This window comes from Mesoplodon mirus (assembly GCF_964341445.2).
Source record: "Mesoplodon mirus genome assembly, chromosome: 2".
NCBI classification, from domain to species: domain Eukaryota; kingdom Metazoa; phylum Chordata; class Mammalia; order Artiodactyla; family Ziphiidae; genus Mesoplodon; species Mesoplodon mirus.
Window position 1 is genome coordinate 188,987,856 of NC_138977.1, and position 20,493 is coordinate 189,008,348.

A 20,493-nucleotide genomic window follows, 5' to 3' on the forward strand; every position below is an offset into this window, starting at 1 on the left:
TAAGTAGACTATGGATAAGAATAAAGAGAAAATCACATTTCTTTATTGATATTGAATCTGACAGCTTTATCTCCTTTCTAAATAAGTAAGCAAGGTGAAAAATGGGATCAGTAATAAATACTGAAAAACAAAATAAAAGAAATAACACCCTGATGACTCAGAGGTAGACTATATCTCTGGAAATAATTCTCTTACAGAAACCACTGGAAAACAGTTTAATATTTTGTGTAGAAAACAAGACCATACAAGACAAATAGTGTATGTGTTTTGCATGCCCTGAATCCTTACCTGCTTCTGGTAAGAAATGCTCCACAAAAGAATAGTGAGAATTGACCTTCTCCAACATGGTGGTGGGCTTTTTGTTTTGTTTTGTTTTGCTTTTAGCCATGTGGCATGTAGTATCTTCGTTCCCCCACCAGGGATCGAACCCATGCCCCCTGCAGTGGAAATGCAGCATCTTAACCACTGGACCACTAGGGAAGTCCCTGGTGGTGGGCTTTGATGTAGTGCTTTCCCCTCAGGCCATTTGGAGTATGCCTTTCCTCTGCTCACATTGAGTACGTGTGGGTTAGTGCACATTCACGAGAAGGTCAATTAGATTTCATCTTCAAGGATTTACATGGATGTTAGGAGACAGTAGAGCTCTTAGTCCTGAAATCAGAAAAAGTATAAAACAAAAGCCTGAAGTTTCTTGGGGCTAATTTTTCAATCTTACGGAGAAATTCTCCTAAATTCCATTGACTATCTGGATTCAACCTTGCCTAGAATGAAAAAGCATCTGAAAAATAAATTGGCAAAATGAAGTATAAACATAAGAAGCTCACAGCATATTACAGAAAAGAAAAAAAATCATAAAAGAAGTCAGAATATATTTAGAGGACAATCAAGATACAACCTGATAATTGCATGTATCTCTGAGGTAAAAGTGTAATTAAAATATTTCATTACATTACAGGTGAAATCAATGAAAATGTTGTCATATGTCCTCAAAAAGTACCTGAGTATGTTTTAAAACTATTGAAACAAACAAAAAAATGACTTAATCGTAAAGGAACAAAAATTAGATAAGCCTTATACATCCCATCTGCATGATGAAATGCCAAAAATCAATGGGATCAAATCCACAGTATTTTAAGGAAAATGTTATATCTCAAGAATCTTGGCCTAGGCAAGTTGTTTCACATATATACAGCAAAAAAGAAAGATATTCTAGATCAGTTATGGATTCAAAAGCTATCAACTCTTCTAGTAAACAATTACTTACGATTACCAAAATTGAGAAATAAAACAAAATGAAGATCTAAATAATGGTGTTATTGTAGTGTAAGAAGACTAATAAATCTTCCTTTAGGTGGTTTGGATATCAAATAGAATCCAGTAGGAATCCAATAGAATTGTGATCTGTGGATCCACATGATAGGAATAATTTTTCCCTGCAATTAATGATCTTCCTCTCCTTCTGATCCTTCCCAGTTTCTAATGATACAGTTCTTGCAACATAACTCTTATCTGTACTTCATTTGGAATTTCTTACTTTATCTGATAAACAATTCAAACAAAGTGTTTTACAATTCTATTCCAATCTAGTACTTAGAACAATGGGTAAAACTTTTACTTCTTAATGTATCTGAAAATGGCCTAGAAAAAATTGATATAAAAAGTATATTTTCATCTACAAAAGCATATTTGTAAAAAAAAAAAAGAAAAGCATCCTAACTGCCTTAAGTTATAGCATGAAAACTTGAATGAAAAACTGTGTAGCTTTAAAACTAAAATTGAGTTACTTGAGCCATTAGGTTTCCTAAATTGGAAGATTAATAAACTATCCAGTGGAATTCATATCTGATATCAAGCATCTCTTTATTTTTTTCCTCTATGGAAGCTATGAACAGTGTGTTTAACTAGATTTAAAGTCAGCATGATCACTTGGAAAATTAGAATAAAGAGTATTCAAAGGGATGAAATAGCCTGTAAAATGCACAAGTATAGCATTCTTTGGTTACCATTTGATGGTGAAATTTTGGGCCATTTAAATCTTTTCTTTCACATTTCTTTGTATTTTCCACATCTTCAGCATAACTATGGTATTTTATATTAAGACATGTATTTCTAAAATATTTTCACTTTGTGTATGCTGTGTAGTTACAAGTATATAAAAATGTTTATTAATAGCAAAAATAAAGAGATTAGACTTGAGTACACCAAAATATTAGTAGTAATAATCTTTGCATTGTGGGCATTTGAGTAATTTTACCTTTTGAACTATTTTGTGTTTTTCAATTTTCTATAGCAAGACATTTCACCTTTGTAGATAAAAGTCTTAAAATTTTTTAAAAAATACCTAAGACATATTGTGGCTTTGTGGTTTTAAGAACATAATTGTTGCTTCAATATTATAGGATTTGTAAAGGGTCATTTAAGTGTTCCTGGGGAATTTTGAAAAAAATAAATGCCTGCTAATTACAGCGTAAAATATGTAAAAAAAAATTGTTCAGTCTAATAGAAATAAGTAACAATTATTCCTTAATTCTCCTCCCCAACACAATGCTCATAGCTGGAATTGCATTATTTAGAGAAAGGGTTTGCAAGAACTACTAGATTAAATTGACCACCAATTCCTGTCATCCTGACTACACTGATTTACTACCTGCATCATTTATTTCATTTTCTCTTTCCAGGAAGAAAAAAACTTTTTAATTTGTTCACTCCTAGCCCATAAAAGTATTTTGGTTTGAGATTTGAGAGTGTCAGTATTTAAGGTGGTGTGTTGAAACACAAATATGCACTATGAAGGCTTGGGTTGGTATCTCAGATTTGTTTCCCTAACTGTGTAGCTTTGTGGTCTGCAGGAAGTCAGTATTAAGGTTCTGTTTTACAGGACTACTTTGAGAACCGAAGGATATATAATGCAGGAATATATTTTTAAACTATACTATATTATTTAGAATATTATATTTTATCCCACCTGAATAACTTAAAGTAAATAATCTCAACATAGTGAAATAAATTTCAATGACATTGGTAATTATTTTCCCCCAGTCTGTAAGTGTATTAAGGGTCATTGTTGTTAGTATCTTTGATATGTGAATATAGAGGCGTTACTCTTCTTTATTGCTCTTGCTTTTTATATATGCTTTTCTTATTCATAATAAGACTTCTGACTCAGCTTATGTTATAATTAAAGAAAATATTAAAAGATATCACAAAAAATATTTTGTTTAAAAAAAAGCCTTTCTCTGTTAATATCATTGCTTTTACTGTTTAACAATAAAGATTTTTAGATGGCAAACTCCTCGATATCAATAAAGACTTTCAGCCGTATTACGGGGAAGGAGGACGCATTCTGGAGATCCGGACTCCAGAGGCAGTAACCAGCATTAAGAAGCGAGGAGAAAGTCTAGGCTACACAGAAGGGGCCTTGCTGGCTCTGGCCTTCATCATCATCCTCTGCTGTATTCCTGCCGTCTTGGTGGTTTTGGTCAGCTACAGACAGTAAGTATTCATGTTCATACATGCTGAACATGGATAGTTCCTCAAGAAGGCATTATCAAAAAACTATCTCTGGTAAAATGGCTTTGTAGCTGTAAAATATTAATGCTGCAGCCATTTTGGGAGTGCTGTATTTTTCTTGTACCAAATGACCTTCCTTTAAGGGAAAACAATACAAACTTTCAAAACATTTGTCACAGATTGCTCAGTGTTCCTGTGCTCCTAAAATATTCTTATCTGCTAGGAATATTAGGTTACCTCCTGTAGCTTTGTTTATGCTCTTCATCAGGTTAAGAGCCTTGCAGAAAAGGTACGAGGTATCCTGGGGCAAAGGCAGTGGAATGTCATATAGAGATAACCCAGTTCCAAAGGAAGGTCTATAACCTAAATACATTGTCATGCTAGGTTTTTATCCATATTGTTAAATTTACCTCTATGCAGATGATTACAGTGTTTGAAAAAATCATTTAAAAATCATAGCACACAATATGTAATTTTCCATATGGTTTCTTCTTTCCTGGCTAGCCTTGCTAGAGCCTATATTGTAACATCTAACAGTATATTTTGGCTGTAGAGGACTTACATTTCTCTGGTTCCTATAGGCAAATACATCCATTTAAAGTATCTATATTTTTCTTGTTTAGGCTCTTCAAAGTAGTCAAGTAAATTTTTCCTAATTTAAACATCTATATTTAAAATAGTCTAGCGAGCTATTCTTTATTTGACACTAGGAATGGGGACCCTTTGTGATACAGGGCTATACTTTAAGTATATCCCATTGATGATGATCGGTGAAAAAATTGTGGAATAGGTTAAGAAGAGAGGTAGCCCTGAAGGTGCCACAAAATGAAAGTAAATAACAGACAGGAATCATAAGTCATATAAATTACTTGACATAACAAACAGTAAGAAATAATGGTAGAACAGCTACTCACCATTTAAAATACTTACAGGGAAAGGACTGAAAAAATCCTTATATATTCTTAAACTGTTATCTTTGTTGTCTACCACTGAGAATTTTCTATTGAATTAAATAAGAGAAGGTAATTCCAACCTGAAAGTTAAAAAGTACCCTCTGCATGAAGATACTATAGGAATATTTTCCTTCACAAAACTAATGTGAAGTTGCAAATATAACATTTAGGTTGATATATTTGAATTCAACATGTGTTAATAAATCAGTTGATATGCCAAATCTAAAGCCTATGCACAAACTTAATAATGGACAAATTTTTAGATTGACCTATCAATCCAATATTAATTTTCATGTTAAATTTAGTCTGTATTACAGTTTTTCTTTTTCATTCAAATATTTCTCAAAGGAGCTTTATTATATCCTGCTAGCATTAAAATCAGTGAGAAAACTTCATATATTTGGCACACAATGCAGTGATCAAAACTGAAGCACCCTGGATGTTATGCTAAATGGTCTGAATTTTAACAAAAAATTAAGATGCTTAATATTTAAACATTGTAAAGATGCATTATTTAATCTTTTTAGTTCAGTAATCAGCCTGACACTCTATGAATGAATTTTGGTAACTCTTTTTTATAGATTAACAGAAGTAAACATGTTTCAAAGTAAAATTCTAATATTTTAAAACCTAACTTTTGTACCTTCATATTCTGCTTATAAATAGATTAGAAGGAATGGTTATTCTTTAATACTAAGATGTGTCTTTGAAATTTGCTATGCATGGAAAACTAGGAGGCAAATGTGAAAAAAAGTGTCATAAATTCATTACCCAGGAGTGGCACCTTCCAGTTCTAGCTTCAGCTTCAAAGTGAGGCCAAGAGTATAATCAGGGCTTGCTGCCTGACTCCATTCTTTTAATATTGTTCAAGTGTAGTAAACCAAAAAGCTAATTATAAAGATCATATCATCTTTAATATTCCATTTCTCTCTCAGAGTTGAAATTCACATATGCATGTTTTAATCCAGTTTTTGTTATTCCATTTAGTTAATTTCTTTGTTTTCTTACAATGAATGTTTTAACATCTTGTAGGACTGTGACAGTGGTCACCATTTTCACTTTTTGAATTGAAATACTTAGTTCCCCTGCTATGTCATTAAGTCTGTGTCATTATGAGTTTAACCCGTAAGTTATTCATAATTTAGATTAAATCAAATGTTAAAATATTATGAATGCAGTATTTCTCATGTAGCTTTCTCTTTTTTTTTTATTCATTGCTTTCCCGAACAGGTTTAAAGTGTAAGTATAATTACCAATATTTTGCATATGATTTTATGTGATATAAAAAGAAAAAAAAAGAGATAACGCTGATAAAGTAGTCAGCCTGCCCTGAACCATGTATTATTTGTCTATTTTGTATTTGTATTTTGTATTTGAACTACTTTTTAGTTCAAATTCCTTTGTGGTTTTGTGTGTATAGAATTGAGCTCGTTTTAGACAATTGGATACAAGTGGAAGGAATGTGAAAAAGACAGTTTTGCCCTTATAGCCTCCACCCTTTGGGATCTTGATTTGGAGGCAAGAGCTAACAATCAGGATCCAAGAAAGTCAAAAAAGAGCAGCTTACCTCCAATGCAAGAATCACAGGCATTCCTGGGAATTCGAAGGAAATAAAAGTTAACCAAATCTCCCTCCTAAATGTGTACATCTACACAGCCCCTGTAAACTAATGTCAAAAATGTTTTAAATCATTTTTAAATAACTTTTCTTTAAATAGATGGAAGACTAATAATAAAGGGAAATTATGTGTTTCTATATGCCTCACATTATGAGATCCATTAAACTACCAATTATCAATCACATTTTTTATAAATATTTTGCCTTCTCCCTTTAATATTATCATTTAACTTAATTTGCAAATTTTCCTACTGAACTCTACCTGTTTTTCAAGGAGTAAATATTTTAAAGAACTAAGTAGAAGGGGTTATACATAAAAGATACTCTGTGGGGATGCTTTTGTAATTTTATCAGTTAATAAGTTCAAATATTTGTGTAAAAATGTTTGAGTTCCTCTGATAACTGGACTCTATTATTGAAAGGTAGCCTATTGATAAGTATATGATTTCTAAAATGAGTTTTACAAAACATCCTTACTTTACCGAAGACGCCAAGCTGAGTGCACCAAGACAGCCCGAATCCAATCCGCCCTACCTGCAGCGAAACCCGCAGCACCTGCCCCTGCACCAGTGGCCATGCCCCCGCCGCCCCCACCGCCTCCGGGGGCGCATCTCTATGAAGAACTGGGGGACAGCACGATGTAAGTAGACCTTTCAGGGGCTTTTAGAAGTGGGTTTTGATGGATGCTGTGTGGTGAGTATTTAATTTCAACTTGATGTGGAAGTACCGTTTACGGCCTGCTTTATTACATTATTTTAAACAGAAAATTGTTAAGATGAGAACCTAAGAAAAGTTAAATTGAAAAGTAATAACCAAAAAACCAAAAGATCATTAAAAAAAACTGAGTAACAGGAAAGAAGTATTCTATTTGAGGAGACATTTGCAGATGAATAGCTTGAGTTTCATATTTCATTTCTAAACCTTCAGAATCAGGCATTTTCCCCCAAATTAAAAATTAATTCTGAAGGTATATTTTCTCATAAAAAATGAGGAAAATAAAGCACAATCGTAAAATAGTAATTCCTGATTTGGTATCAAAAGCCAACTCTTATTTGGTAAGAAAAAAACAATTCTGTGGTCTAAAATAATAGACTTTTCTAAGATACTACTTTAAGATGTTATAAAATAGAATAATTAAAATCTGAATAAAATAAAGAATTAATATTAAATATCTAACCACTTAGGAATATTCTTTTCATCATATTCCTCTCTAATGAGACTGCTGTCTTATTATATATAACTTAATATTTATAACTCTTGTATATACTCTCGTATATAACTTAATATTTCTCTTGCACTATTTGGAATCTCTAAGCAATATAAAATCATCATTTTGAAAAGTCAATTATTTAAATTATTGCTAAAAGACTTCATAGCTTTATAGTTTCTATAATGATGCTACTCGCAAACCCTTATTTCTTTTGGAGATGTTTAACTTGTCTATATTTTTAAAAATTTCAAGAGTATCAACATGAAATGCAGAACAACCAAGGATATTATACAATTTTGAATATGATTAAATTAAATCCAGGAAAATTTTATTAACTGGAATTTGGTGGAATGAGGGACTAAGACACATTCTACTGTGTTACATTTGTAGTATTTACTAGTAGGAATAAAGCGAGCCTCAAAAATTAAAAAATTTACCTTTTAATGGGAAAACTGTTTTTAAACATATATATATTATAGCTGTATTAATACTATTATACAAGGTTATATTGAAAATAGTTTTTAAAATGTTAAAACTGATTTTAATATATATTTTAATGCTAAAATTGAATTTAAAAGAACTTAATGCCTGGCATGCTACTTCTAGAGTAGTAATATAATACAGGTATATAGTAGCATGCTACTTCTACAGTAATAATATAATAATATAATTCATGCTTTATTTTTTTCATTTTTTTATAAGTTGAAAATGATGGTCTCTTTTTGAATTATTGGTGAATGTAGGAATTGAGCCAATAAGATTTGATTCTCTTTGATTGTGTTAACCACATTTAGCAAAACATGTTTGAACTAAAAAAAGATTTATGTGGAAAGTGGAATGTGTTTTATTTGAAATTAGTGAGGGATATATATTAATATATGTATACTATGACATCACCTGGTATCATATATTTGATGGTGATAATTTTCAAATAGCAACACTTAGGGATTATTTTTATTTGGAAAATTGTGGTAGATAGTAGAGGATTTTGCAATTCTAATATGTATTTATTGAAGTGTCAAGTTCTACACATTTAATTATCTGACAAATGTTTAAATTATCTATTCAAAAACTTTTTCAAGGATTCTAAGCATAAATTACTAGAAAATAAGCTATCTCCAAATGATTTATTATCAAATATTTTCTTTAAAAAACCAAAGGTCATTTTGAAAAAAAATAAAAGCCTTCACAAAATAATTAACAACTCCATGTAGATTCAAGAATTACTCTGTAAGAGTCATCATTAGTACTTCTATATTCCTTCCAAACAATACTTGTCTTCTTTATAAATCAATGTGGAGTAACTTTTCACTTAGGACATAGAAGCAATTCTTAGAATCTCATTTAAAATTTCTGTTTTAGAAATGAAGTCATCCACGTTTAATAGAGGTGAATTTTACCTGTGTATAGGAGATAGATAGCTAGGTGTAATTTTTTTGTGATAAGACAACCAAATAAATGCCATAAGATTTTATCTAAAGCATTATTAAAATTATTCATATGAATAAATACAAAGAAAATATACATGCATTTTCTTTTTTGGATATGAATATTAAGTGTTTAAAGCAAGTTCCTGTTAATATTTTCATGATCATCTCAATTTAACTATAGTTAAAACTTCTTTTTTCTATCACATGTTTTCTCTTTCTCACCTGTGGATACATAGGCATAAGTAAGTAAATAATATCATTCTAATACAAGGGTATTAGAAAAAAAAAAGATGCAACAGAATAGATTAACTGCTGTTTTAGACTATATACAGTAATCTTCATCTTTTACTGTACATTTACTTTTAAAAAGAAAGTTATATCTTCTATACCTTATTCCCTCTTGATATCTTGAAATTGCATGAGTTTAAACAAGTGTTCCCACAGATAGTACCTGTGCCTAGCAAAAGGAGTTTCAAAATTCTCCTTATTTTTTAATTTGTTAAAAATATTTATGGATATCTTTCCATCAAAAATGATGTGGTATCGTTGTATAGACAGTTCTTTCCAAGAAAAAGAAAACCAAGAACAGATCTATACAGAAACTGCTATATAATGTCAACCCTGATTTTTAAAAACTACTTTTTTAAGGTTTTAAAAGTGATTGCTGTTGGTTTAATCCAAGTTGTCTCCACTTTTTGAATTATTCAGGAGGTCCTGACCACCTGTAAGAATTTTCTCTTCCAGTTTGTATTTTTGCCAAATGCCACAATAACAACTTTGGCTTTTTTTTTTTTTTTTTTTTTTTTTTTTTGCTGTACGCGGGCCTCTCACTGCTGTGGCCTCTCCCGTTGCGGAGCACAGGCTCCGGACAACAACTTTGGCTTTATATATCATTTTATTGTCTCACCTCTCATCCTAATTTTTATTAGGATGTGGCTTTGTGTCAATGTGGCTTTTAATTTTTTTTCAAAAAATTTCCCTTTTATTTCATTTGTACTATGTTGGTAAATATTAAATAACGAAAATAAATCTGTTACTCTGAGCTTGAGAGCAAAGTCTAATGACAAACTATTTAAAACCACAAGTCCCCAGTCTTTCTGGGGAAAGGGTCCCAATGCTTTCATTAGAGACACTTATTTGTGCCCTTTGACTTATCCAATTTTATCTATGACGCACAGCCACTATGACTCAGTAACCATGTCTGAGCAAATCTTTCAGTGATATCAAAACTATGCTATATTAGTATATCTTTTCATTAAAGTGAGTCTTGACTGAAATTTGATCCATATCATGTTCAAAAGAAACACCAGAAGCCCCTCTTCTTATTTGTAATATTTATAGTGTTTTTAAACTATTAAGCATAAAATTGAGGGGCTCTTTCTGTATCCTCTTGCAAGCTTTATGTCAAATAGGAGAGTACTTTTAGCTCCAGGACAGAATTACTAAAATGAGAGATAATGGACAGGTATGAATCAGATACAGCTAAGGATCCTTTCCTCAAAACAGTCAGTTCTGAGCATCCTTAAACAAGGCAAAGGGTATGAAACCACTAGCCAACATGCTGGTCTGCAATTTGGAGAACTGTGATTTATACACGAGAGAACTATAATGTGTGGTCATGGACGCTTCACATGGAAACTAAAAAAAGAAAAAAAAATCAGTGTGCAGATTGACACATTTTTTAAAAAATGAAAATTTCTCATGCTGTTCACAGCTCTCTAGCTTTTCCTGCCCTGCCTTTTTGAGAACAGAAACATCAAAGTAATGGCTTGCTTCAGTAGATTAGTGTTATTTGGCCTTTTATATTTTGAAATAGTAATGAGAACCATAAAAACATCTTTCTCATAAAAGCTGTGTCACAACCTGTTTCCTTACATTTCATTATCTTCTTTTCTTTCAAGTCTTTTCCTTCTCTACCATTTCCAACAAAGCAGGGAAAATAAATCAGTCTCAGAAGACAGGAAACATCAGCACTTTTCTTCCAATACTGTTGAGGCTCACAAGCAGACTCATGTAGATGGATCTGTTAAGAACCGCTGGCCCGAGTCTGCAAGAGAATTCACACTGATGTCTGATGATGACGACTTATATACCCACAATACCATTTACAAGGAATATACAGATCAAAGACCAACAAATTCAGACTTTTTACTAAGAACAAATTTTGTAGAATCATTTTTACCCAAAACGCAAGCCAAGAATGAGTTTCTGAGGGGCCCAAGAGAAAAGATTCAGAGGATGTGGAATCGGCCAATCTGCTTACCTAGGAGACCAATGTGGGAACTTTCCAATAGGGCAGAAACCATAGCTCTAAAGCAAAGGCAAAGCAACAGGCAGGAAGCTGAAAATGAAAGTACTGGAACCAATCCAAACAAAAGAGGTAACACTAGTCCCTTGCTTACAGCTGAAGACACAAATGTAACAGAAAAAGAGGAAATAAGGCAAAGTGAATCACTGATTATACAAGGAACAGAAGAGTTGCAATCTCTGTCTTCAGACTCTTCACTTTCCTCTCCTTGGTCTCACCTCTCATTCTCCACTTTGCCAACCGTTTCAAGACCTGTGGAACTCAAATCAGAACCTAATGTTGTTTCTCCTGCTGACTGTTCCTTGGCACTTTCTCCGTCAACGACTTGCATTTTAAATTCCGCACTCCTTAGCAGAGAGACACCCACTTGTATGATGACTTTTGAAGCCAAAAGGGACATTTTCGAAAACCTTCCCCATCCACTAAAAATCTCTCCTCCTCCTCCTGTGCCTCTTATCCTTGCTCCTTTTGCTCTTTCTAGTCTTCCTCCTTCCCCTCCTTGTAATCCTCCTCCTCCTTTTGCTCTTTCTAGTCTTCCTCCTTCCCCTCCTTGTAATCCTCCTCCTCCACTTCTTCCACTATCTGTTCCCCCTCCTCCTCCCTCTACTTCTCCTCCACCTCCACTTTCCTCTCTTCCTCCACAATCTCCTCCTCTTCCTTCTTCACTGCCTCCTTCGACTTCAGCTCCATCCACGAAGTGTGTGTTTACACCAGCTATTAAACACACTGTCAGTGTGACACCAGCCAAGGAAATGAAGTCCACTGTGATACAGCTGTCAACATCAACAACAGTGTGTAATGCAAATCCTCAAAGGGAACCAAAAGGCATCCTCAAGCATATAAAAAACTTAGCAGAACTTGAAAAGTCAGTAGCTAACATGTACCGTCAAATAGAAAACAATAGTCCACCAGCACACCTCTTAAAACTTCAAATGAGTTGCCCTTCAGAGACAACAAATATGGAAATGACATCTGAACAAAACCAGGAGAATTTGCACAATATTGTTGAGGGAATTGAAAAACAAACTCACAGTCAGTCTACTTCACTGTAATGTTGCTTTTCTGATTTTAAATGGACAACTCTTTTGTTGATCATAAGCTTCAAGTGGAGGCAAATTTGAACATTAAAGAAGATTCCATTCTTTTACTTGAAACTCAATGCAATGCTGGTTTTTCCTCATTTTTAATTTAAAAGATTATTAATCTCACCATTACTAACTCATATTATAGATTTACCTTAATTTTCTTAACTACGAAGTAGTATTATTTGTCTACATTTATTTAAAAAGTAAGTAATTTCAATCTATTTTTCAATGGGCATATATGGGCATGAAAGTTAGATATCCAGCTTAAACCAATGGCTTGTTTATCATGTTAAGTTTTACATTTACTTTTTAATCATAGTTTTATATGAGTGTTCCAGGAAAACAGCAGACTGTTACAAGTAAGCTAAAAAATGGTATCATATGTTCTGTTATTGCCTTGAAGCCTATGTATTTGGTAAGAAGAAATACTACCAAAGTAAAATGTTATGTATCTAGAAATGTAGATGACAGACATTATCATATTCCAAAATAAATCTCAGGTGCTATAAGATGTAGACATCTGTTTTCTTATAAGAACACCCTTTACTCTGGCTTGCTTTTATCTTCCTAGTATGCTTAAACATTTGATAAATCTTTTACTTTTTTCAATGGCTGTCTTATTATATTTATTTCTCATTGTGCTTTCTCTTCCCTTTATAATGGAAATAAATCTTGAGTTGCTGACTTCTGTAAGACATTTCATTGTTCCCACAAATGTTTAAAGTGCTCTTTGGTTTTGCTTGTTCACATTATTATATCATCTCCTTAATTATAATTTTGTCATAAGATTCTCCTTCAAAAATAATATTTATCTCCAGTTTAATAAATAAATTCTCATCCGTTTCAGCAAAAGGTTAAGTAAATGCCTACAAAGTTTTATCTAGTGTGAGTTTAGTTATTATTTCATTGTTGAAAATTATATTTCCATTAAGTTTATCAATAGTACAAAATGTGCTTATGTATTAAAATTTAGAAAAATGCATTATCAGTTTTACTCCTAGTTACTTTTAATTGCTATGGATAAATCATCCAAATTTAGCCTATAGCATGTAAATGAAATATAAAAATTTCAAATAGAAATCAAGCAGAATATATCTGGTGAACTGTCACCAGTTTTATATATGTCTTTCCTCTTTGGTTTAGGCAAAGAAAGTAAAAAAATTATACTCTAGGTAGAAATTTCGGTAGTTGTAGTTGTTCTTACATCTTAGAGCTAAACTTGTTATATTCTTAAAGGCATCAGCTAAGTACCATCTTTCTGTCCTAATGAAAGCTACACTGGACCATCCAGTAATTACTTTGTTTTTTCCATCTCACACATGGAATAAATTTTATTTACTGGAAATCCCCACTTTGAATACAAGTGTAATTGTTTATTATACTCTTCAGCTTTAATATTTTGGAAGATATGTCTGCACAGAGAAAAACACAATTCCAAAATATAGGGAAAGTCTTGCTTGATAATTGCCCTTGTAAGTATATTAATATAGATTCAGAGCCCTACAATGAATGCATCATTTCATTGGTTTTGTTTGACTCATATTATGTGACATTTCTTCAAGAATTTGATCTGGCATCCCCAATTAACAGTATCAAATAAAAAATGCAAAGTTAATTATTTTCATTAGTTCCTCTACTTCAGATTCTTTTCATCCAAATCAAGAGTAATTTTTTTTTCCTGGGGTTCTTGAACATGATTTTTTTCTCTCTTTCACTGAAAAACTTCAGTTGGAGTTTTTGTTGGCAGCTGGTCATATGAGAACTTGTGCTATTTGGCGGACTCTGACAAGGTATTATTGACAACTGTGTAAGCCTTTAATGTGCAAGTGTGCATGTGTGTGTGTGTGTGTGTGTTTATGCTATTTTGTATCAACCTCTTGGAATTGTGAAAGAAATTTCTTGATAATTCCTTAGAATTCTTTGATAATGAAATCTCTAAATAATTACCAAAGGAATATAAGAAATCCAAATAACAATTTTATGTAGGTATGTTTAGCCTTATTAAATTGTTACTTTGTCCTTTTTTATAACATTTTTATAATTTAAAAATTTTATTAGTATCTTTTTTTGACTGGGAACTCTTTTTTTCTTTTTTTAAATATCTTTATTGGAGTATAATTGCTTTACAATGGTGTGTTAGTTTCTGCTTTATAACAAAGTGAATCAACTATACGTATACATATATCCACATACCCCTCCCTCTTGCATCTTACACTTTTCAAATGAAACATCCATTGCCATGTTTTATATTTAATCTAGTCTTTTATTGACACATTATACTTAGAGATTCCCTTCATCATAAAAGTCAATTGGAATATCTTCTACATGAGACCTAAAAATATTCTTTTGAGTATACAAGCCAAAATATTATTTCTCTCCACAGCTCCTAAGCCCCCATAACCTGACAACCAACCTCTAAAAAAAGAATGCCTTTTTTTCATTCTACATTTATTATGATCCAATTAGTGCACAAGAAATTATTAGATATCTTATTAAAAGACATAAACAGGTTACCATACATTATCCTTATTGTTAAAAGTAAACAGTAATAATACAAATGGTGTAAAATGAAAAATTAATACACATTGGATATAAACTACATTACAAGATGTATCAATATCATATGAATGGTTTTATAAGGATCAATAGGAATTCATGTTAATTGAAAGCAGACAGATAACTACTCATATTGATTCTGTTGTTTACCTTTTCTGAGTTACTTTTTGCCTTTGAGCTAAGACAAACAATTCAAATAACCAAATAAAAAGCAACAAAAAGGTTCAAAAAGTATAGTTCAACAAAAAGTATAGTTCATCTATTGATATTTTAGTTCCTACATTATGGAAAATATTGCTAATGAAAAGAAGCAATTTAAATATCCTAGAAAATAAAATATAGGTTTTATTGGATATTTTATATTACATATGTGACTCAGTAGTCATTATTAAAACCTAAGTATGAGCTCTCAACTCTACATATCTCTAAAAGATACAAATTGAGTAAAAGCTGAAAATGTATAAACTTCTAAATGCTTTAGGATTATCATTCCCCTATTGGCAGAACCATATAAGCACCCTGCAACACCCCCAGTGGATGCCTGAAACCTCGGATAGTACCAAACCCTATATATACTTTTCTATCCTATACTAATGGGTGGGTAGTGTATACAGCATGGATATACTGGAAAAAGGGCCTACTCATATCCTGGGAGGGACAGAGAAGGATGGTGTGAGGTTTCATAATGCTACTCAGATTTGAGTGCAATTTAAAACTTACAAATTTTTTATTTCCAGAACTTTCCACTTAATGTTTTTGGACCATGGTTGACTACAGGTAGCAGATAGAGATAACACAGATAAGAGAGGACTATTGTAATAAATTGCTGATAGCAATATATGCGTGTAAGCATAATATTACCATTATTTCCAGCCATTTCAATCAACAATGCCTTAACCACTTAAGATGCATTCAAATAAGCAGACTTATTTTTTAAAGTCCTTGAAATATTTTAAATAAATTTTCTACAGATAGTTTTGCTGAAATTTAGAAAGTCTTCATAATAAATCTTCATTGCAGTTGTTTGTTAATTTCATATAGCATAGTCAAAAGCACCAGTTTTATACTTTAGGTCAAGTGTTTAATGAATAATAAATGAAAAATCTTCATAATTAATGACATTCAACATTGAAAAGATTCCGTGCTTTTTTTCCTCTCAAGTACAGTCAACTGTTTCACTTACTTGTCCATTTAACTTTATAAATCTTTAGGTAATATTGAATGTTTGGCTATTATATCTCTAAAAACTTTTTTACTTCATGTTTAATAATGTAATTGACCTTTAAAGGCTAGTCAATATTTTGCATTTATTATTTTTAGAATAAATGGACACAAACAAAAAAATCTTACAAACATTTGGAAGAATATGTTCTAGTCATGGAGATACTTTTTTTTGGTCCTGTACCAATATGTTTTTCATGTATGAAGCATATCTTTTCCCCAAAATGAGTATCTTACATGTATCAAGACTTGTTTAGGACAGACATGATGTAGAATATTTTTAATACAACTGATCATAACAGAGTCAAAATATGTCAAAGTATGTTATTATACACCATTGAGATAAAATAGATTGTGAATGGTTTGGTGTTCATATGGAATAAGGGTCTGGCGTGATAATTATTTTTAATAATGCAGGCATGAAACCTTGATTCTCCTGTCTTGATACTGACACAAAATATATTTCTCACTGAGACATTTTAGAAAAATTTACCTTCTCAGTTTTTCTCTGATTTTCTTAAGTTACCCTTATCTATAATTCTATTTAATCTGAAAATCCAAGATGTTTAATACTGATTTCTTCATTTCTGCCTTGCAGGAGAGGTTATACATCAGAGGTAAGGGCTTTATGGTGTTATGTTACATTATAAGCTTATTAGGACAATATTTATGTTATAGGCAGGACTGATTTACATTCCTTCAAAATGAGGGTATTTTCATTTAACAAAACATAAGTATGCTTTGCTACTTATTTTCTTGTATATTTGTTGCTTCTTTGTTTGGGGGTTTTAAGTCTATTATTCAATGGGTGAATAAAGATCAACTGCCTACCTTTTCAAAGATAAATTTATTTTTTCCTGAATTATTATCTCTCAATATTGTGACATTCCCCCAAATTTATTTTTCTAAGGCTATAAATCTAATCTAGAAACTGTTTCTAATTTAGATACTTTTTTTTTTTTTTTTGATCAGTCCAAGGCTCATTCCTACCATGTTTGAGCTTGAGCTTTTGAAGAGTTAAAAACAAGTCAGACTATTAGAAAGCTGTGGCTTTTCTTTGTGTTAATATGACTCTCAGTCTACAGAGAAGATACTGGGCATTCTGGCCAATGGTATTTGGTGAATAATACTGTAAGTGGTGTTATCAGTGAATCACTGAGAAGTTAGTATGGTTTGGCATACAGCTCTTCAGTTAAGAGAATGAAATAAGCATATGACCTAATTGGCTAACAGTTTAGAATTCATACGTCTTAGGTTTTTTGGAAATCAAAATGAATGCATTTAAGAAAAACTGATTTTCAGGAATAATTATAACAGCTAACAGATTGAATCAGAGTACCTCTAACTAAAACTTCCTACCCCTTTAAGTTAATACCTTAACTGCACTAACTCATTAACATCTGTATCATGGAAAATCTATCCCTTCAGTTAAATAGTTGTTCTATTGGCCATTTCAAACAGTTGGTTCATTGGAAGGATTATCTCCCTGAACTTCTCTGCCTGCCTTCCCAATGCTTACTTTAAGATTTATGTTGTATAACTATTCCCCTCAAGAGTTGAGAAGCCAAAATTTGAATTGTGTATCTTGTTTTCATCTGGTTAAAGTATAAATTATCATGAAACAGATCAATAGAGACTGTGTTTTTTGAAAAATATGGGTGAAATGGGGGGCAGTGGGAAATGATCTCTCCAAAAACTGAGGAAAGACAATTTCTTTAATCACAAAAGAATTTCTGAAAACGTGCTTAATGCTTGAGTTCAAGCAATCCACATTTTGGTAAAAAGAAAACTGGGGAGCATGTCTTAAATATAATGATGAATATATTACAACCATATCATTATTTTGTGTGCCCTACCCTTCTTCCTGATGAACCTGATTATATATAATATGACCAGGGAGAAAAAAAGAGGGGCAATTTAAAACAAGGTTGAATTTTCTAAAAAGAATTGTGTGATACTTAAAGTGCTTCAGAACCATGAATGACTCTTTGTACTATATGAAGCTTAAACCAAAAAATTATTTATAGATTTTTATTTATTAAGGTTATTAGCTTTGATGTTAAAACAATGATGAAATTAAAGCACATTAATTAATTATGTTCTAACATTAATAGTCAAAATAGTATTTAATGCTGTGAGTAGCTATCACATGAATAGTAAATCATATCCCAAGGTAATCAGTTTTAAGCTGTGGCCTTTTTTTCCTCTCTTTTCAATGATAATCTACTTTTTCCACCTGAATTATTTTCTAAACCTTTTTCTATTTTACTTTCCTTTGGCAGCAACAACAACTGCTGAGGCCTTCTCTCCTTAAACCAGAGGTATCAATTTTCTTTTTCTTTTCAACCTTCACTGAGTCTTGACAATACTTTATGTGACTTTGAGGCCCATCTAACATGTGGGCAGAGTGGGTGGCTGGCAGTATGGCATAATTTTACAAGGAAGAGAAGAGGTGGTTTTAAATTAAAACAAATAAGCAAATAAATAAGCAAGCAAATCACCTCTCTGCTGTTTTCTGGTGACTGAAATTCCAAATTTTTAGCTTCATTCTCTGGGAATTAGATAAATAAGACCTTTGTTCCTATTAAAAACAAGCAATCATTAAATGAAGGCGAGTCATGAACCTGATCTGTCAGTTATCTTAGCGAATCTAGATTCATCAGAACTGTTCTTGAGATCAGATTTAGGTTAGGCAAAGTCTGAAGAAAGAACGCTGACATCTGTGCTGAAATAACAAAGGTAGAAATTGGGTTGTGATAAACAGACTTTGATCATTGAAATGGGATTCAAAATACTGCCTTTGGGCACATGTCTATTTTAAGATGTCTATGGACATTTTCTTCTGCAAGAAGAAAAAAGATATTTGGAGTTATATAATAAATGCATATCATTTTTATTTATTTATTTATTATTCATATATACTTCCTAAATAAAAAAACATATATATTAAAGTTAATTTTAAATATCTCCTTACTTTGAAAAATTTAGTATTTTCTAAGCTCCACTTAAAAAAATTATTCCTTTATTCCTATTTCTCAGCAACAGAATCTTAACGTTGCTAAAGACAGGCATTTTATGGTTAGAATTTACTCCCCCAAATCATCGAGAGGTTGAGTGACAGGAATACTCAACTTTTATACATTTTATCAAAAATTTCCATGGAGACTTCATAAACTGTTGAATCTGGTAACTCAGAGTTAAAATCCAAATGCCAGTTACTGGATGCAAGGCCTTAGTCAAGCTATGTATCCTCCTAAGCATCAATTTCATCTTTTATAGAATGTTGGCAGTAATAATTTAATATATAAGCTCCTAGCTCAGCAACTGGAACATAGTGGGAAGAAATTTAGTAAATGGTAGTTATTTTTCTTGTTTTGTTTGCATCAGTATAAATTTTTATACTTTGGTCAATAAGATACTAGGTTAATTCTATGTGTGTGTGGTCAGCTAAAATGAATTTTTAAAACAACATTAAGCATTTGATCTGCCCATAAAAGCACCTTTTAGTAAGCTACTTAGCATGATTTTCTGAACTCTAGGATTTACCTGCTAAGTGGATGGCAACAGGGACTGTGTGGAACAGCAAAAAAGGCCAATATTACACTCTTTTTTCGGGCTGACTTAAGGAGCTTAGTGATCACCAAGTCCTTCCTCCATTTTCTTTTTTTCTGGGTGGTATAAGTATCCAAGACCAACCCTTCAGAGTATTCCCTTCTACTAGCTCCTATCTCTCCCTACAGACTATAGAGTGACAGATTAAATCTATGATTGAGTTTCCTGGGCTCTTTCCCAGTTGCTCTATCCTTCTATTGTATTTTTTAAAGTCATTTGATGCCAGATATATATGGTAGCTAGCAAGAGCTGAGTTTCATTTACTGTTAAGAGAAAAAGAAAAAGTACGTGTCTGTAAAGAAAATTGATTCTTTTCAAATCTGAAACCCACTCAGTTGCAATATGTTAAATATTTTTCATTATTGCTAAAAGTTATTAGAATTCAACTTCAAAACCTTTGTTTTTTTTTAAATTGTTGTAAGAACACATAACTTGAGATCTTTCTTCTTAAATTTTTAAGTTCACAATACAGTATTGTTAGCTATAAGCAGAATGCTGCACAGCAATCTCTAAACATTTTCATCTTGCTTTTGAAGCTTTAGACCTGTTACATAGCAACTCCACATTTCCCCCTCTCCCCATCACCTGGCAACCATCATTTTACTTTCTGCTTCTCTGAGATTGACTATTTTAGATACCACATGTAACTGAAGTCATGCAGCATTTGCCCTTCTGTGACGGGCTTATTTCACTTAGCACAGTGTTCTCAAGGTTCATCCATGTGGTAGCATATGGCAAGAGTTTCTTCTTTTTTTTGATGGCTGAATAATACCACATTTTCTTTATACATTCTTCCATTCATGGACATTTAGGTTTCAACTTCAAAATCATTTGGCAGTCTTTGTTCAGTCTCCCTATGTATTAGATAAAACATGCATTGGTCAAGTAGTTAAGTATTACTTCTGAGACCTATTTGCTTCATTTAAACCAGTATAATTACACTGGGTTTTGGATGCCTCAAAAGTCTAAGCCTACCAATAAGAAACGTGTA

The 20,493-nt window shown here is 32.1% G+C and overlaps 1 protein-coding gene across 6 annotated transcripts in view; it reads left to right on the forward strand.

The window, feature by feature from the left end:
• The window catches only part of PCDH15 (protocadherin related 15), a gene marked incomplete at both ends in the record, with an annotated part of 722,972 nt that overhangs the window by 694,280 nt on the left and 8,199 nt on the right, over window positions 1-20,493 (forward strand). For 5 of the 6 annotated variants that reach the window (XM_082633167.1, XM_082633166.1, XM_082633164.1 and 2 more), the window contains 2 exons: window positions 3,274-3,492; window positions 6,568-6,720. In XM_082633167.1, coding sequence (XP_082489293.1) covers window positions 3,274-3,492; window positions 6,568-6,720 — 372 coding nt within the window. Of the gene's footprint in view, window positions 1-3,273; window positions 3,493-6,567; window positions 6,721-16,488; window positions 16,508-18,172; window positions 18,212-20,493 lie in introns of all 6 variants that reach the window. The other variant, XM_082633165.1, reaches the window with a different exon arrangement.